We start from the raw sequence: 12,572 nt of genomic DNA on the forward strand, positions 1-12,572 counted from the left end.
AGAGCCCGTAGGCCCCCCGACAAGACAGGAGAGCCCGTAGAGCGCCCCTGCAGAGCCCGTAGGCCCCTGACAAGACAGGAGAGCCCGTAGGCCCCTGACAAGACAGGAGAGCCCGTAGAGCGCCCCTGCAGAGCCCGTAGGCCCCCGACAAGACAGGAGAGCCCGTAGAGCGCCCCTGCAGAGCCCGTAGGCCCCCGACAAGACAGGAAAGCCCGTAGAGCGCCTCTGCAGAGCCTGTAGGCCCCCAACAAGACAGGAAAGCCCGTAGAGCGCCCCTGCAGAGCCTGTAGGCCCCCGACAAGACAGGAGAGCCCGTAGAGCGCCCCTGCAGAGCCTGTAGGCCCCCGACAAGACAGGAGAGCCCGTAGAGCACCACTGCAGAGCCCGTAGGCCCCCGACAAGACAGGAGAGCCCGTAGGCCCCCGACAAGACAGGGAAGTCCGTAGGCCCCCGACATGACAGGAGAGCCCGTAGGCCCCACAAGAGACAGAAGACAGCTATACGTGACATAGGAGAGGCCATAGACCCCAAGAGGCAGACATGACACAAGAGGGCCCGCACTCCTGCTGAGGGGGACATATATTTCCTAGAGGCAGCCGATTCTCTCCCCCTCGGCACGAGTACACCATGGCCACACCTCTGATGACGTCATTCTCGTGCACGAGGTCTATCCACGTGGTGCAGAACAACCAATGAGGTGGCTGAAATAAGGAGCGGTGCTTAAGTGTGGCTGAATTCCCATATATGCTCGCCGTGGGGCCGCGGTTATCTTCACGACTGGCTGATGATCCCCTGAGGAGGGCGCTGCACACAGATGTAGCGAGGACTGCGGCTCAGGATGCCATAAAGGGCCGTTACGAGGCTGCTTTCTTCCGGTCCACCGCGGATCAGGCAGGTTACGTGTCATGGAGAGGCGCATTTAATCTTCCCGGCTGTGAAGGCTTGATATATCCGCTGACCATAAGGATAACACGGCGCTCACGTGACACACATCACACACGTGTATCAGCCGGTTCGGGTCAGGTGACCGTGACGCGCCATGAGCCACCGCCTGCAAGACGAAGGACCGACCAATCAGCGCGCAGTGTGGCTGATGACGTCATCGGGACGCGCCGTGTCTTTCCCGCCGCGGCGCGCAGATATCTATGTTCCACGACGCTTCTGCTCTATTCACATCCTGATTGGGCGCATGTCCTGCCGGCGCCGGGAGGTGACGTCACCACATAGTATATATACCCGGCGGCACGGGCAGCGCAGGTGATTCCCCCGCTGTATGCGCGCCGTGCAGTGATCTGTGAGCCCCGGCTGGTGGCGGTGGGCTTCGTCACCCCCTCAGGTCCGCAGCAGTTCATCGCGGTGCAGATTCCACTGGGTGATGAAACCTGCAGGAATCCCGGCCCCTGCGGACAGGAAGCTTCTGGTAGTGGGCCGGATTAGATGGTGCTGCTGTCATGTTCTGACAGGAAGGGGTCAGCGATTCATGCTGCTTGCACCAATTTCTGACCTCTCTGCATCACGGTGAACCCCCCCGGCTAGTCTAGCACCGATGACCGTCCTCATTGGGAGTCACTCCGGTCACTGAAACTGTGGAAAACCTGTCATGTGACTTCATGCCGCACTCCGGGGTCACGGGGGGAATTATCACACGGGGAGGCACCAATCGTGAGAGGCCGGGGGCTCCGATAAGGGGGCGGGGCTCTGATAACGGAGCGGTCAGTTCCTACCCTACTAGCGTCCGGTGTCGCTGCCGCTGTGTACGCTTCCCGCTCCGCCGCTCTCAGACATTCGCACCTTTAATCCCCTTCTGTTTCAGCACCGGATTGCTGACCGTTTCTGTCCTTCCAGGCGGTGCGCTGCGGACTGACTGACGCTGCGATGCCGTCCTTCCGGCAGGTCGGGGAGAAGCAGCTGCCCCACGAGATCATCTTCATGTCCTGGTCGCCCACCAGGGACCTCATTGCTCTCGTCAACAAGGCCGGAGAGGTCGGTGTCCCGCTTGTTTCCCTTCAGTGTTCGCGCCGTCTGCAGTTCATTCCCTGCGCTGACTGCGGTGCCCGCCGACCGCTCCCTGTAAGAACCGGCGCAAGAGGAAACCACGGCTACAAATCGGGCCGCTGATAAACCTTCGTGTTACAGCCGTCATGGCGCTAAGATGCCTCTGTTCTAACGGACGGGGTAACCTTGCTGAGATCTGTGAGCGGTCCGAGTCACAAGACCTCCGCCAGTTGCAGAAATGCTGTGGACAAAAGTATTGGCCCCCCCAGCAGTCCAGCGCAGTCAGGTGATGTGTAGCATCAGGTATAAAGGAGAGGATCCCACAGGAGACCCCAGTACAGAAACCATCAGATGCCCCCAGGTGTAGAGCTGAAGAAGGGGACTGGCGGGGGGGGATGTCACCAGGTGTAGAGCTGACAACGGGGTCTGGTGGAGGGATGTCACCAGGTGTAGGGCTGACAACAGGGTCTGGTGGGGGGATGTCACCAGGTGTAGAGCTGACAACAGGGTCTGGTGGGGGGATGTCACCAGGTGTAGAGCTGACAACAGGGTCTGGTGGGGGGATGTCACCAGGTGTAGAGCTGAAGAAGGGGACTGGCGGGGGGGATGTCACCAGGTGTAGAGCGGACAACGGGGTCTGGTGGAGGGATGTCACCAGGTGTAGAGCTGACAACAGGGTCTGGTGGGGGATGTCACCAGGTGTAGAGCTGACAACAGGGTCTGGTGGAGGGATGTCACCAGTTGTAGAGCTGATAATGGGGTCTGGTGGGGGGGGATGTCACCAGGTGTAGAGATGACAACGGTGGCTGGTGGGGGGATGTCACCAGGTGTAGAGCTGAGAACGGGGTCTAGTGGAGGGATGTCACCAGGTGTAGAGCTGATAATGGGGTCTGGTGGAGGGATGTCACCAGGTGTAGAGCTGACAACGGGGTCTGGTGGAGGGATGTCACCAGGTGTAGAGCTGAGAACGGGGTCTAGTGGAGGGATGTCACCAGGTATAGAGCGGACAACAGGGTCTGGTGGGGGGATGTCACCAGCTGTAGAGCTGACAACGGGGTCTGATGGTGGGATGTCACCAGGTGTAGAGCTGACAACGGGGTCTGGTGGGGGGATGTCACCAGGTGTAGAGCTGACAACATTCTGCTGGGACCATTGGTTATAGTGAAGTCCACCCCCTATACTAATGGGTACAGAGACATCCCAGACAATGTGGCATCACCTCCCCGGTGGTAATACTCTAGCACAGCTCCGTGGCTCCACCATCGTGACGGGCGCCATGTCATAAGGCACGCAGCAGAATGTCTGCAGACTTCATTGGCCGCCCAAAGTCCGGATCTCAATCCCATTGAGCGGGACGAACTAGATCGCCGTATCCGTGCGCCCAACACACCCATCACCCCCGCATCACTACCTGAAGCTCCTCCAGGAATGGAGATACATCCCTCCACACATCTATGGGGCTCTGATGGGAGGCGGCGGCGGAGGGGGACTGCAGTCATGGAGGCTAAAGGTGGCCCAACACCGGATGGGGGAATGGGAACAACATCTGATCTCATGCCCTGGTATGTGCCACAACTTCTGTCAGCGGGGGGTACATTCAGTCTCTTGTCTCCCCAGGTTCTGCTCCATAGGCTGGCGAATATTCAGAGAGTGTGGATTTTACCCCCTAATGAGAATACAGGAAAGGAAGTGACCTGCTTAGCATGGAGACCTGATGGCAAAAGTAAGTGAACCTTGTTATGTCCAGTCTTTGATAAATCGTTCTGTTCATTTTACGTGTTTTCCCCGCAGTCTTGGCGTTCGGTCTGGCTGACACCAAGAAAGTTGTGCTGTGTGATGTCGAAAAGCCTGAAAGCCTTCATTCCTTCTCAGTGGAGTCACCGGTGTCCTGCATGCAGTGGATGGAAGTGACGGAGGAGAACAGGTGGGTCCATGGAGGGGCACTTAAACCGGTTGTCCCACCTGATTCACAGGATGGCTGATCACTGGGGGATTTGATTGCCTGTCCAGCCGGGGGTCGCGGCCGTGCGCCCTGGGGTCGCCTAACTGAATGGAGCAGTGGTGCATCCTTCATTCACTTCTATGGGGCTGCATAGAGAGTGACTGGAGTGGTGGGCTGCTTGATCTCCGGGGGTCCCAGCGGTCGGATCTTCAGTGTTCAGTCATTTATCTTCTAGGTTTTAATGGCCTACAAAGTCATTTATAGCCTACCCTTTTATAGGGACTATCTTGGGTTAGGGAGCAAAGCTTTACCCATAAACCCCTTCTCTTGCCCCCCCCAGAGCACATTCCATAGGCTGCGTCTGGTATCACTGCTCATTTACATAAAAGGGATGTCCCATGAAAAATAAACTAAAAGGGGTATTCTGGCCTTTTTCCAACTGATGACTCCTCCCTTGCATAGGCATCGGAAATGGATGGCGGTTCTCTCTCCGGACCCCCTTCCATAAGCTGATCGTCCGACACACTGTCAGTGCGAGCTGGACATCGTCATCAGTGGTAAGTGGAGGTAATCGGAGCGCCGCACGGCTCCTACACTTGCTGCTCAGGGTTGTGGCGATACACTTATAGCATGCCGGACGATCAGCTGATGGATGGGGGTCCTGAGGGGCGGCCCCTCATCCATTAACTGCTGAAGACCTATCCGAGGGATTTCCTCAGATACCCATTTAAATGCACCTAATGATTATGAACCTTCTTGGTATTTCCGCAAGTCCCTGGTGGGCTGGGGGTGTCATCCATGTCCTCGCCTTTGTAGAAAACCACTCAAATCCGTTCCAAGCTCTTCCATATTGATCTAACACGGTATCTCGGTGAGTTGATTTGTATCGGGGTCCGCTCTGAGCTTGGGGGGACAGTATGCCCACCATAGAACTGATTGCCGGCCTTTTCATCTGATGATCTGAATTCAAGAAGTCGTTGTATTTCTCCGCAGCGTCCTGAAGTCGTTTTATAGCGCCGAAGACGAGGCCAACGTTCTTCTTCCAAGGCTGCCAGCTTTACCCAAAAAGTAAGCTTCTGTTTGTGTCTTAATACACATTTGTTTTTTCCGGTAACTTTAAGGGGTTTTACCAGATGGGATGATTCTGATCAGTGGGAGACTCAGGCTGGGACCCTCAGCAGTCTCACAAATGAGGGTCCCGTGTCCCTCCAGCTCTCTGTGCGCTCCCTGCAGTGAGGTGGAGATTGACTGCAGTGACATCCGCCGCTCCACTCCTCTTCACCAGGGCTGCTGGGACGGCAGAGGACAAGCATTTGTCAGCTTCTTTTCGCCCCTTTAAAATGAATTAAGCGGTGGCCGTGCGCCTCCAACCGCGGCTCCATTTATGCCGCTGCGAGGCTGAGCGGGGATGCTGGCGAACGGCAGCGTGCTATGAATCTGAATACTGCCGGCTGCAGAAGCCCAGCGGTCCAAGATTTGTTAGCTGGAGGAGCGCGGCCTTTAATGTTCTCTAAATTAAGATACTTGATGAAAATTGAGCTGTAAGCGGGAAGTCATGCTGCTGCCGGCTATTGAAGACTGTGCACTAACTTTACCGAATAATGCGCTCCTCTTCTACTCTGGTCAGAAGGTACAGAAAAAAAACTTTTGTTTAGAGCTCCTTTTTGTTTAAAGCGACCCTCCCCGGCTTGGAGAAACAAAGATGGCCACACCAGCTTCGCTGACTACCTAGCACACATGGAGCAGTGGTGGGTATCATTAGTCTAAAACACCACCTGTTGATTAAGCAGCGGTGTCCACAAGATCGGTGCCGGCCAGTCCGATCAGCATGTAGTGCCTTAGACTTGTGATGCATGCTGGGCACAGTGGCCATCAGGTAGTCGGACAAGGGGTTTAGCAGTCTTTGTTTCTCCAGGCCTGGAGGGTCATTTTAATGGATGAGTCCACCTTTGATTGGTCTTGCTGGTAGATGTCTAACTTTTTAGGGGATGCCTCTTTCCTCCCCCTCCCTGGCCTTGTGGCTGATCGCTCTCTCAATTCACTGTTCATCCATATCATATCTCAAGGAGGATTTTATCAGTGGACAGAGGGATTAGGTTACATGCTTCCCATAGAAATCTATGGAAAGAGCAGGCGCAGAGTTAGAGAAAGATACTGCAGCTGGAGACTCTGGTAAGTTTTCTCTCTTCCCCTCTGTGCTGGATTCACAGCTACACTGCTCAGTGCTGCTGTATAATGTCCTCCTTGCTGCTTATGAGACTGTGCTACAGAGATCAGCTGCAGAAGGATCTTCTCTGTGTAAGCAGTGTATAGACAACATAATAGCAGCAGTCTACACCCACGAGCTCAGAGATGGAGAAGAGATCCTGCTCTCCTATGTGTACAGTGTATGGAGACATCATAGCAGCAGTCTACACCCACCAGCTCAGAGATAGAGAAGAGATCCTGCTCTCCTATGTGTACAGAGTATGGAGACATCATAGCGGCAGTCTACACCCACCAGCATAGGGATAGAGAAGAGATCCTGCTCTCCTATGTATAAAGTGTAGGGAGCCATCATAGCAGCAGTCTACACCCACCAGCTCTGAGATAGAGAAGAGATCCTGCTCTCCTATATGTACAGTGTATGGAGACATCATAGCAGCAGTCTACACCCACCAGCTCAGAGATAGAGAAGAGATCCTGCTCTCCTATATGTACAGTGTATGGAGACATCATAGCAGCAGTCTACACCCACCAGCTCAGAGATAGAGAAGAGATCCTGCTCTCCTATGTGTACAGTGTATGGAGACATCATAGCAGCAGTCTACACCCACCAGCTCTGAGATAGAGAAGAGATCCTGCTCTCCTATGTGTACAGTGTATGGAGACATCATAGCTGCAGTCTACACCCATCAGCTCAGAGATGGAGAAGAGATCCTACTCTCCTATGTGTACAGTGTATGGAGACATCATAGCAGTAGTCTACATGCACCAGCTCAGAGATGGAGAAGAGATCCTACTCTCCTATGTGTACAGTGTATGAAGACATCATAGCAGCAGTCTACACCCACCAGCTCAGAGATGGAGAAGACATCCTACTCTCCTATGTGTACAGTGTATGGAGACATCATAGCAGTAGTCTACATGCACCAGCTCAGAGATGGAGAAGAGATCCTACTCTCCTATGTGTACAGTGTATGGAGACATCATAGCAGCAGTCTACACCCTCCAGCTCAGATATATAGAAGAGATCCTGCTGCCCTATGTATACAGTGTATGGAGACATCATAGCAGCAGTCTACACCCTCCAGCTCAGAGATAGAGAAGAGATCCTGCTCTCCTATGTGTACAGTGTATGGAGACATCATAGCAGCAGTCTACATGCACCAGCTCAGAGATGGAGAAGAGATCCTACTCTCCTATGTGTACAGTATATGGAGACATCATAGCAGCAGTCTACACCCACCAGCTCAGAGATAGAGAAGAGATCCTGCTCTCCTATGTGTGCAGTGTATGGAGACATCATAGCAGCAGTCTACACCCACCAGCTCACAGATAGAGAAGAGATCCTGCTCTCCTATGTGTACAGTGTATGGAGACATCATAGCAGCAGTCTACACCCTCCAGCTCAGAGATGGAGAAGAGATCCTGCTCTCCTATGTGTGCAGTGTATGGAGACATCATAGTAGCAGTCTACAGCGACCAGCTCAGAGATAGAGAAGAGATCCTGCTCTCCTATGTGTACAGTGTATGGAGACATCATAGCAGCAGTCTACACCCACCAGCTCAGAGATAAAGAGATCCTGCTCTCCTATGTGTACAGTGTATGGAGACGTCATAGCAGCAGTCTACAGCGACCAGCTCAGAGATAGAGAAGAGATCCTGCTCTCCTATGTGTACAGTGTATGGAGGCATCATAGCAGCAGTCTACACCCACCAGCTCAGAGATAGAGAAGAGATCCTGCTCTCTATGTGTACAGTGTATGGAGACGTCATAGCAGCAGTCTACAGCGACCAGCTCAGAGATAGAGAAGAGATCCTGCTCTCCTATGTGTACAGTGTATGGAGACATCATAGCAGCAGTCTACACCCTCCAGCTCAGAGATGGAGAAGAGATCCTGCTCTCCTATGTGTGCAGTGTATGGAGACATCATAGTAGCAGTCTACAGCGACCAGCTCAGAGATAGAGAAGAGATCCTGCTCTCCTATGTGTACAGTGTATGGAGACGTCATAGCAGCAGTCTACAGCGACCAGCTCAGAGATAGAGAAGAGATCCTGCTCTCCTATGTGTACAGTGTATGGAGACATCATAGCAGCAGTCTACACCCACCAGCTCAGAGATAGAGAAGAGATCCCGCTCTACTATGTATATAGTGTATGGAGACATCATAGCAGCAGTCTACACCCACCAGCTTAGGGATAGAGAAGAGATCCTGCTCTCCTATGTGTACAGTATATGGAGACATCATAGCAGCAGTCTACACCCACCAGCTTAGGGATAGAGAAGAGATCCTGCTCTCCTATGTGTACTGTGTATGGACATATCATAGCAGCAGTCTACACCCACCAGCTCAGAGATAGAGAAGAGATCCTGCTCTCCTATGTGTACAGTGTATGGAGACATCATAGCAGCAGTCTACACCCACCAGCTCAGAGATAGAGAAGAGATCCTGCTCTCCTATGTGTACAGTGTATGGAGACATAATAGCAGCAGTCTACACCCACCAGCTCAGAGATAGAGAAGAGATCCCGCTCTACTATGTATATAGTGTATGGAGACATCATAGCAGCAGTCTACACCCACCAGCTTAGGGATAGAGAAGAGATCCTGCTCTCCTATGTGTACAGTATATGGAGACATCATAGCAGCAGTCTACACCCACCAGCTTAGGGATAGAGAAGAGATCCTGCTCTCCTATGTGTACTGTGTATGGACATATCATAGCAGCAGTCTACACCCACCAGCTCAGAGATAGAGAAGAGATCCTGCTCTCCTATGTGTACTGTGTATGGAGACATCATAGCAGCAGTCTACACCCACCAGCTCAGAGATAGAGAAGAGATCCTGCTCTCCTATGTGTACAGTGTATGGAGACATCATAGCAGCAGTCTTACACCCACCAGCTCAGAGATAGAGAAGACATCCCGCTCTCCTATGTGTACAGTGTATGGAGACATCATAGCAGCAGTCTGCACCCACCAGCTCAGAGATAAAGAAGAGATCCTGCTCTCCTATGTACACAGTGTATGGAGACATCATAGCAGCAGTCTACACCCACCAGCTCAGAGGTAGAGAAGAGATCCTGCTCTCCTATGTACACAGTATATGGAGACATCATAGCAGCCGTCTACACCCACCAGCTCAGAGATAGAGAAGAGATCCTGCCCCCCTATGTGTACAGTGTATGGAGACATCATAGCAGCAGACTACATCCACCAGCTCAGAGATGAAGAGATCCCGCTCTCCTATGTGTACAGTGTATGGAGACATCATAGCAGCAGTCTACACCTACCAGCTCAGAGATAGAGATGAGATCCTGCTCTCCTATGTGTACAGTGTATGGAGACATCATAGCAGCAGTCTACACCCACCAGCTTAGAGATAGAGAAGAGATCCTGCTCTCCTATGTACACAGTGTATGGAGACATCATAGCAGCAGTCTACACCCACCAGCTTAGGGATAGAGAAGAGATCCTGCTCTCCTATGTGTACTGTGTATGGACATATCATAGCAGCAGTCTACACCCACCAGCTCAGAGATAGAGAAGAGATCCTGCTCTCCTATGTGTACAGTGTATGGAGACATAATAGCAGCAGTCTACACCCACCAGCTCAGAGATAGAGAAGACATCCTGCTCTCCTATGTGTACAGTGTATGGAGACATCATAGCAGCAGACTACATCCACCAGCTAAGAGATAGAGAAGAGATCCCGCTCTACTATGTATATAGTGTATGGAGACATCATAGCAGCAGTCTACACCCACCAGCTTAGGGATAGAGAAGAGATCCTGCTCTCCTATGTGTACTGTGTATGGAGACATCATAGCAGCAGTCTACACCCACCAGCTCAGAGATAGAGATCCTGCCCCCCTATGTGTACAGTGTATGGAGACATCATAGCAGCAGACTACATCCACCAGCTCTGAGATGAAGAGATCCCGCTCTCCTATGTGTACAGTGTATGGAGACATCATAGCAGCAGTCTACACCTACCAGCTCAGAGATAGAGATGAGATCCTGCTCTCCTATGTGTACAGTGTATGGAGACATCATAGCAGCAGTCTACACCCACCAGCTTAGAGATAGAGAAGAGATCCTGCTCTCCTATGTACACAGTGTATGGAGACATCATAGCAGCAGTCTACACCCACCAGCTCAGAGGTAGAGAAGAGATCCTGCTCTCCTATGTACACAGTGTATGGAGACATCATAGCAGCCGTCTACACCCACCAGCTCAGAGATAGAGAAGAGATCCTGCCCCCCTATGTGTACAGTGTATGGAGACATCATAGCAGCAGACTACATCCACCAGCTCAGAGATAGAGAAGAGATCCCGCTCTCCTATGTGTACAGTGTATGGAGACATCATAGCAGCAGTCTACACCTACCAGCTCAGAGATAGAGATGAGATCCTGCTCTCCTATGTGTATAGTGTATGGAGACATCATAGCAGCAGTCTACACCTACCAGCTCAGAGATAGAGAAGAGATCCTGCTCTCCTATGTGTATAGTGTATGGAGACATCATAGCAGCAGTCTACACCCACCAGCTCAGAGATGGAGAAGACATCCTGCTCTCCTATGTGTACAGTGTATGGAGACATCATAGCAGCAGTCTACACCCACCAGCTCAGAGATAGAGAAGAGATCCTGCTCTCCTATGTGTATAGTGTAAGTAGACATCATAGCAGCAGTCTACACCCACCAGCTCAGAGATAGAGAAGAGATCCTGCTCTCCTATGTGTACAGTGTATGGAGACATCATAGCAGCAGTCTACACCCACCAGCTCAGAGATAGAGAAGAGATCCTGCTCTCCTATGTGTACAGTGTATGGAGACATCATAGCAGCAGTCTACACCCACCAGCTCAGAGATAGAGAAGAGATCCTGCTCTCCTATGTGTATAGTGTAAGTAGACATCATAGCAGCAGTCTACACCCACCAGCTTAGAGATAGAGAAGAGATCCTGCTCTCCTATGTGTACAGTGTATGGAGACGTCATAGCAGCAGTCTACACCCACCAGCTTAGAGATAGAGAAGAGATCCTGCTCTCCTATGTGTAAAGTGTATGGAGACGTCATAGCAGCAGTCTACACCCACCAGCTTAGAGATAGAGAAGAGATCCTGCTCTCCTATGTGTACAGTGTATGGAGACATCATAGCAGTAGTCTACACCCACCAGCTCAGAGATGGAGAAGAGATCCTGCTCTCCTATGTGTATAGTATAAGTAGACATCATAACAGCAGTCTACACCCACCAGCTCAGAGATAGAGAAGAGACCCTGCTCTCCTATGTGTATAGTGTAAGTAGACATCATAGCAGCAGTCTACACACACCAGCTCAGAGATAGTGAAGAGATCCCGCTCTCCTATGTGTACAGTGTATGGAGACATCATAGCAGCAGTCTACACCTACCAGCTCAGAGATAGAGATGAGATCCTGCTCTCCTATGTGTACAGTGTATGGAGACATCATAGCAGCAGTCTACACCCACCAGCTTAGAGATAGAGAAGAGATCCTGCTCTCCTATGTACACAGTGTATGGAGACATCATAGCAGCAGTCTACACCCACCAGCTTAGGGATAGAGAAGAGATCCTGCTCTCCTATGTGTACTGTGTATGGACATATCATAGCAGCAGTCTACACCCACCAGCTCAGAGATAGAGAAGAGATCCTGCTCTCCTATGTGTACAGTGTATGGAGACATAATAGCAGCAGTCTACACCCACCAGCTCAGAGATAGAGAAGACATCCTGCTCTCCTATGTGTACAGTGTATGGAGACATCATAGCAGCAGACTACATCCACCAGCTAAGAGATAGAGAAGAGATCCCGCTCTACTATGTATATAGTGTATGGAGACATCATAGCAGCAGTCTACACCCACCAGCTTAGGGATAGAGAAGAGATCCTGCTCTCCTATGTGTACTGTGTATGGAGACATCATAGCAGCAGTCTACACCCACCAGCTCAGAGATAGAGATCCTGCCCCCCTATGTGTACAGTGTATGGAGACATCATAGCAGCAGACTACATCCACCAGCTCTGAGATGAAGAGATCCCGCTCTCCTATGTGTACAGTGTATGGAGACATCATAGCAGCAGTCTACACCTACCAGCTCAGAGATAGAGATGAGATCCTGCTCTCCTATGTGTACAGTGTATGGAGACATCATAGCAGCAGTCTACACCCACCAGCTTAGAGATAGAGAAGAGATCCTGCTCTCCTATGTACACAGTGTATGGAGACATCATAGCAGCAGTCTACACCCACCAGCTCAGAGGTAGAGAAGAGATCCTGCTCTCCTATGTACACAGTGTATGGAGACATCATAGCAGCCGTCTACACCCACCAGCTCAGAGATAGAGAAGAGATCCTGCCCCCCTATGTGTACAGTGTATGGAGACATCATAGCAGCAGACTACA

General features: G+C 51.6%; 1 protein-coding gene across 6 annotated transcripts in view; it reads left to right on the forward strand.

Annotated features, from left to right (window-relative positions):
* Positions 1–729: 729 nt before the first annotated feature.
* The window catches only part of ANAPC4 (anaphase promoting complex subunit 4), a 78,528-nt gene continuing 66,685 nt past the window's right edge, over positions 730–12,572 (forward strand). The window contains exons 1-5 of one of the 6 annotated variants that reach the window (XM_066606039.1): positions 730–891; positions 1,846–1,983; positions 3,613–3,718; positions 3,787–3,919; positions 4,931–5,005. In XM_066606039.1, the coding sequence (XP_066462136.1) occupies positions 745–891; positions 1,846–1,983; positions 3,613–3,718; positions 3,787–3,919; positions 4,931–5,005 (599 nt within the window). In that variant the 5' untranslated portion in view covers positions 730–744. Of the gene's footprint in view, positions 892–1,124; positions 1,421–1,845; positions 1,984–3,612; positions 3,719–3,786; positions 3,920–4,930; positions 5,006–12,572 lie in introns of those variants that run through there. The other 5 variants (XM_066606042.1, XM_066606041.1, XM_066606043.1 and 2 more) reach the window with 5 other exon arrangements.

The sequence above is a fragment of the Eleutherodactylus coqui genome, chromosome 6 (assembly GCF_035609145.1).
Source record: "Eleutherodactylus coqui strain aEleCoq1 chromosome 6, aEleCoq1.hap1, whole genome shotgun sequence".
NCBI lineage: Eukaryota > Metazoa > Chordata > Amphibia > Anura > Eleutherodactylidae > Eleutherodactylus > Eleutherodactylus coqui.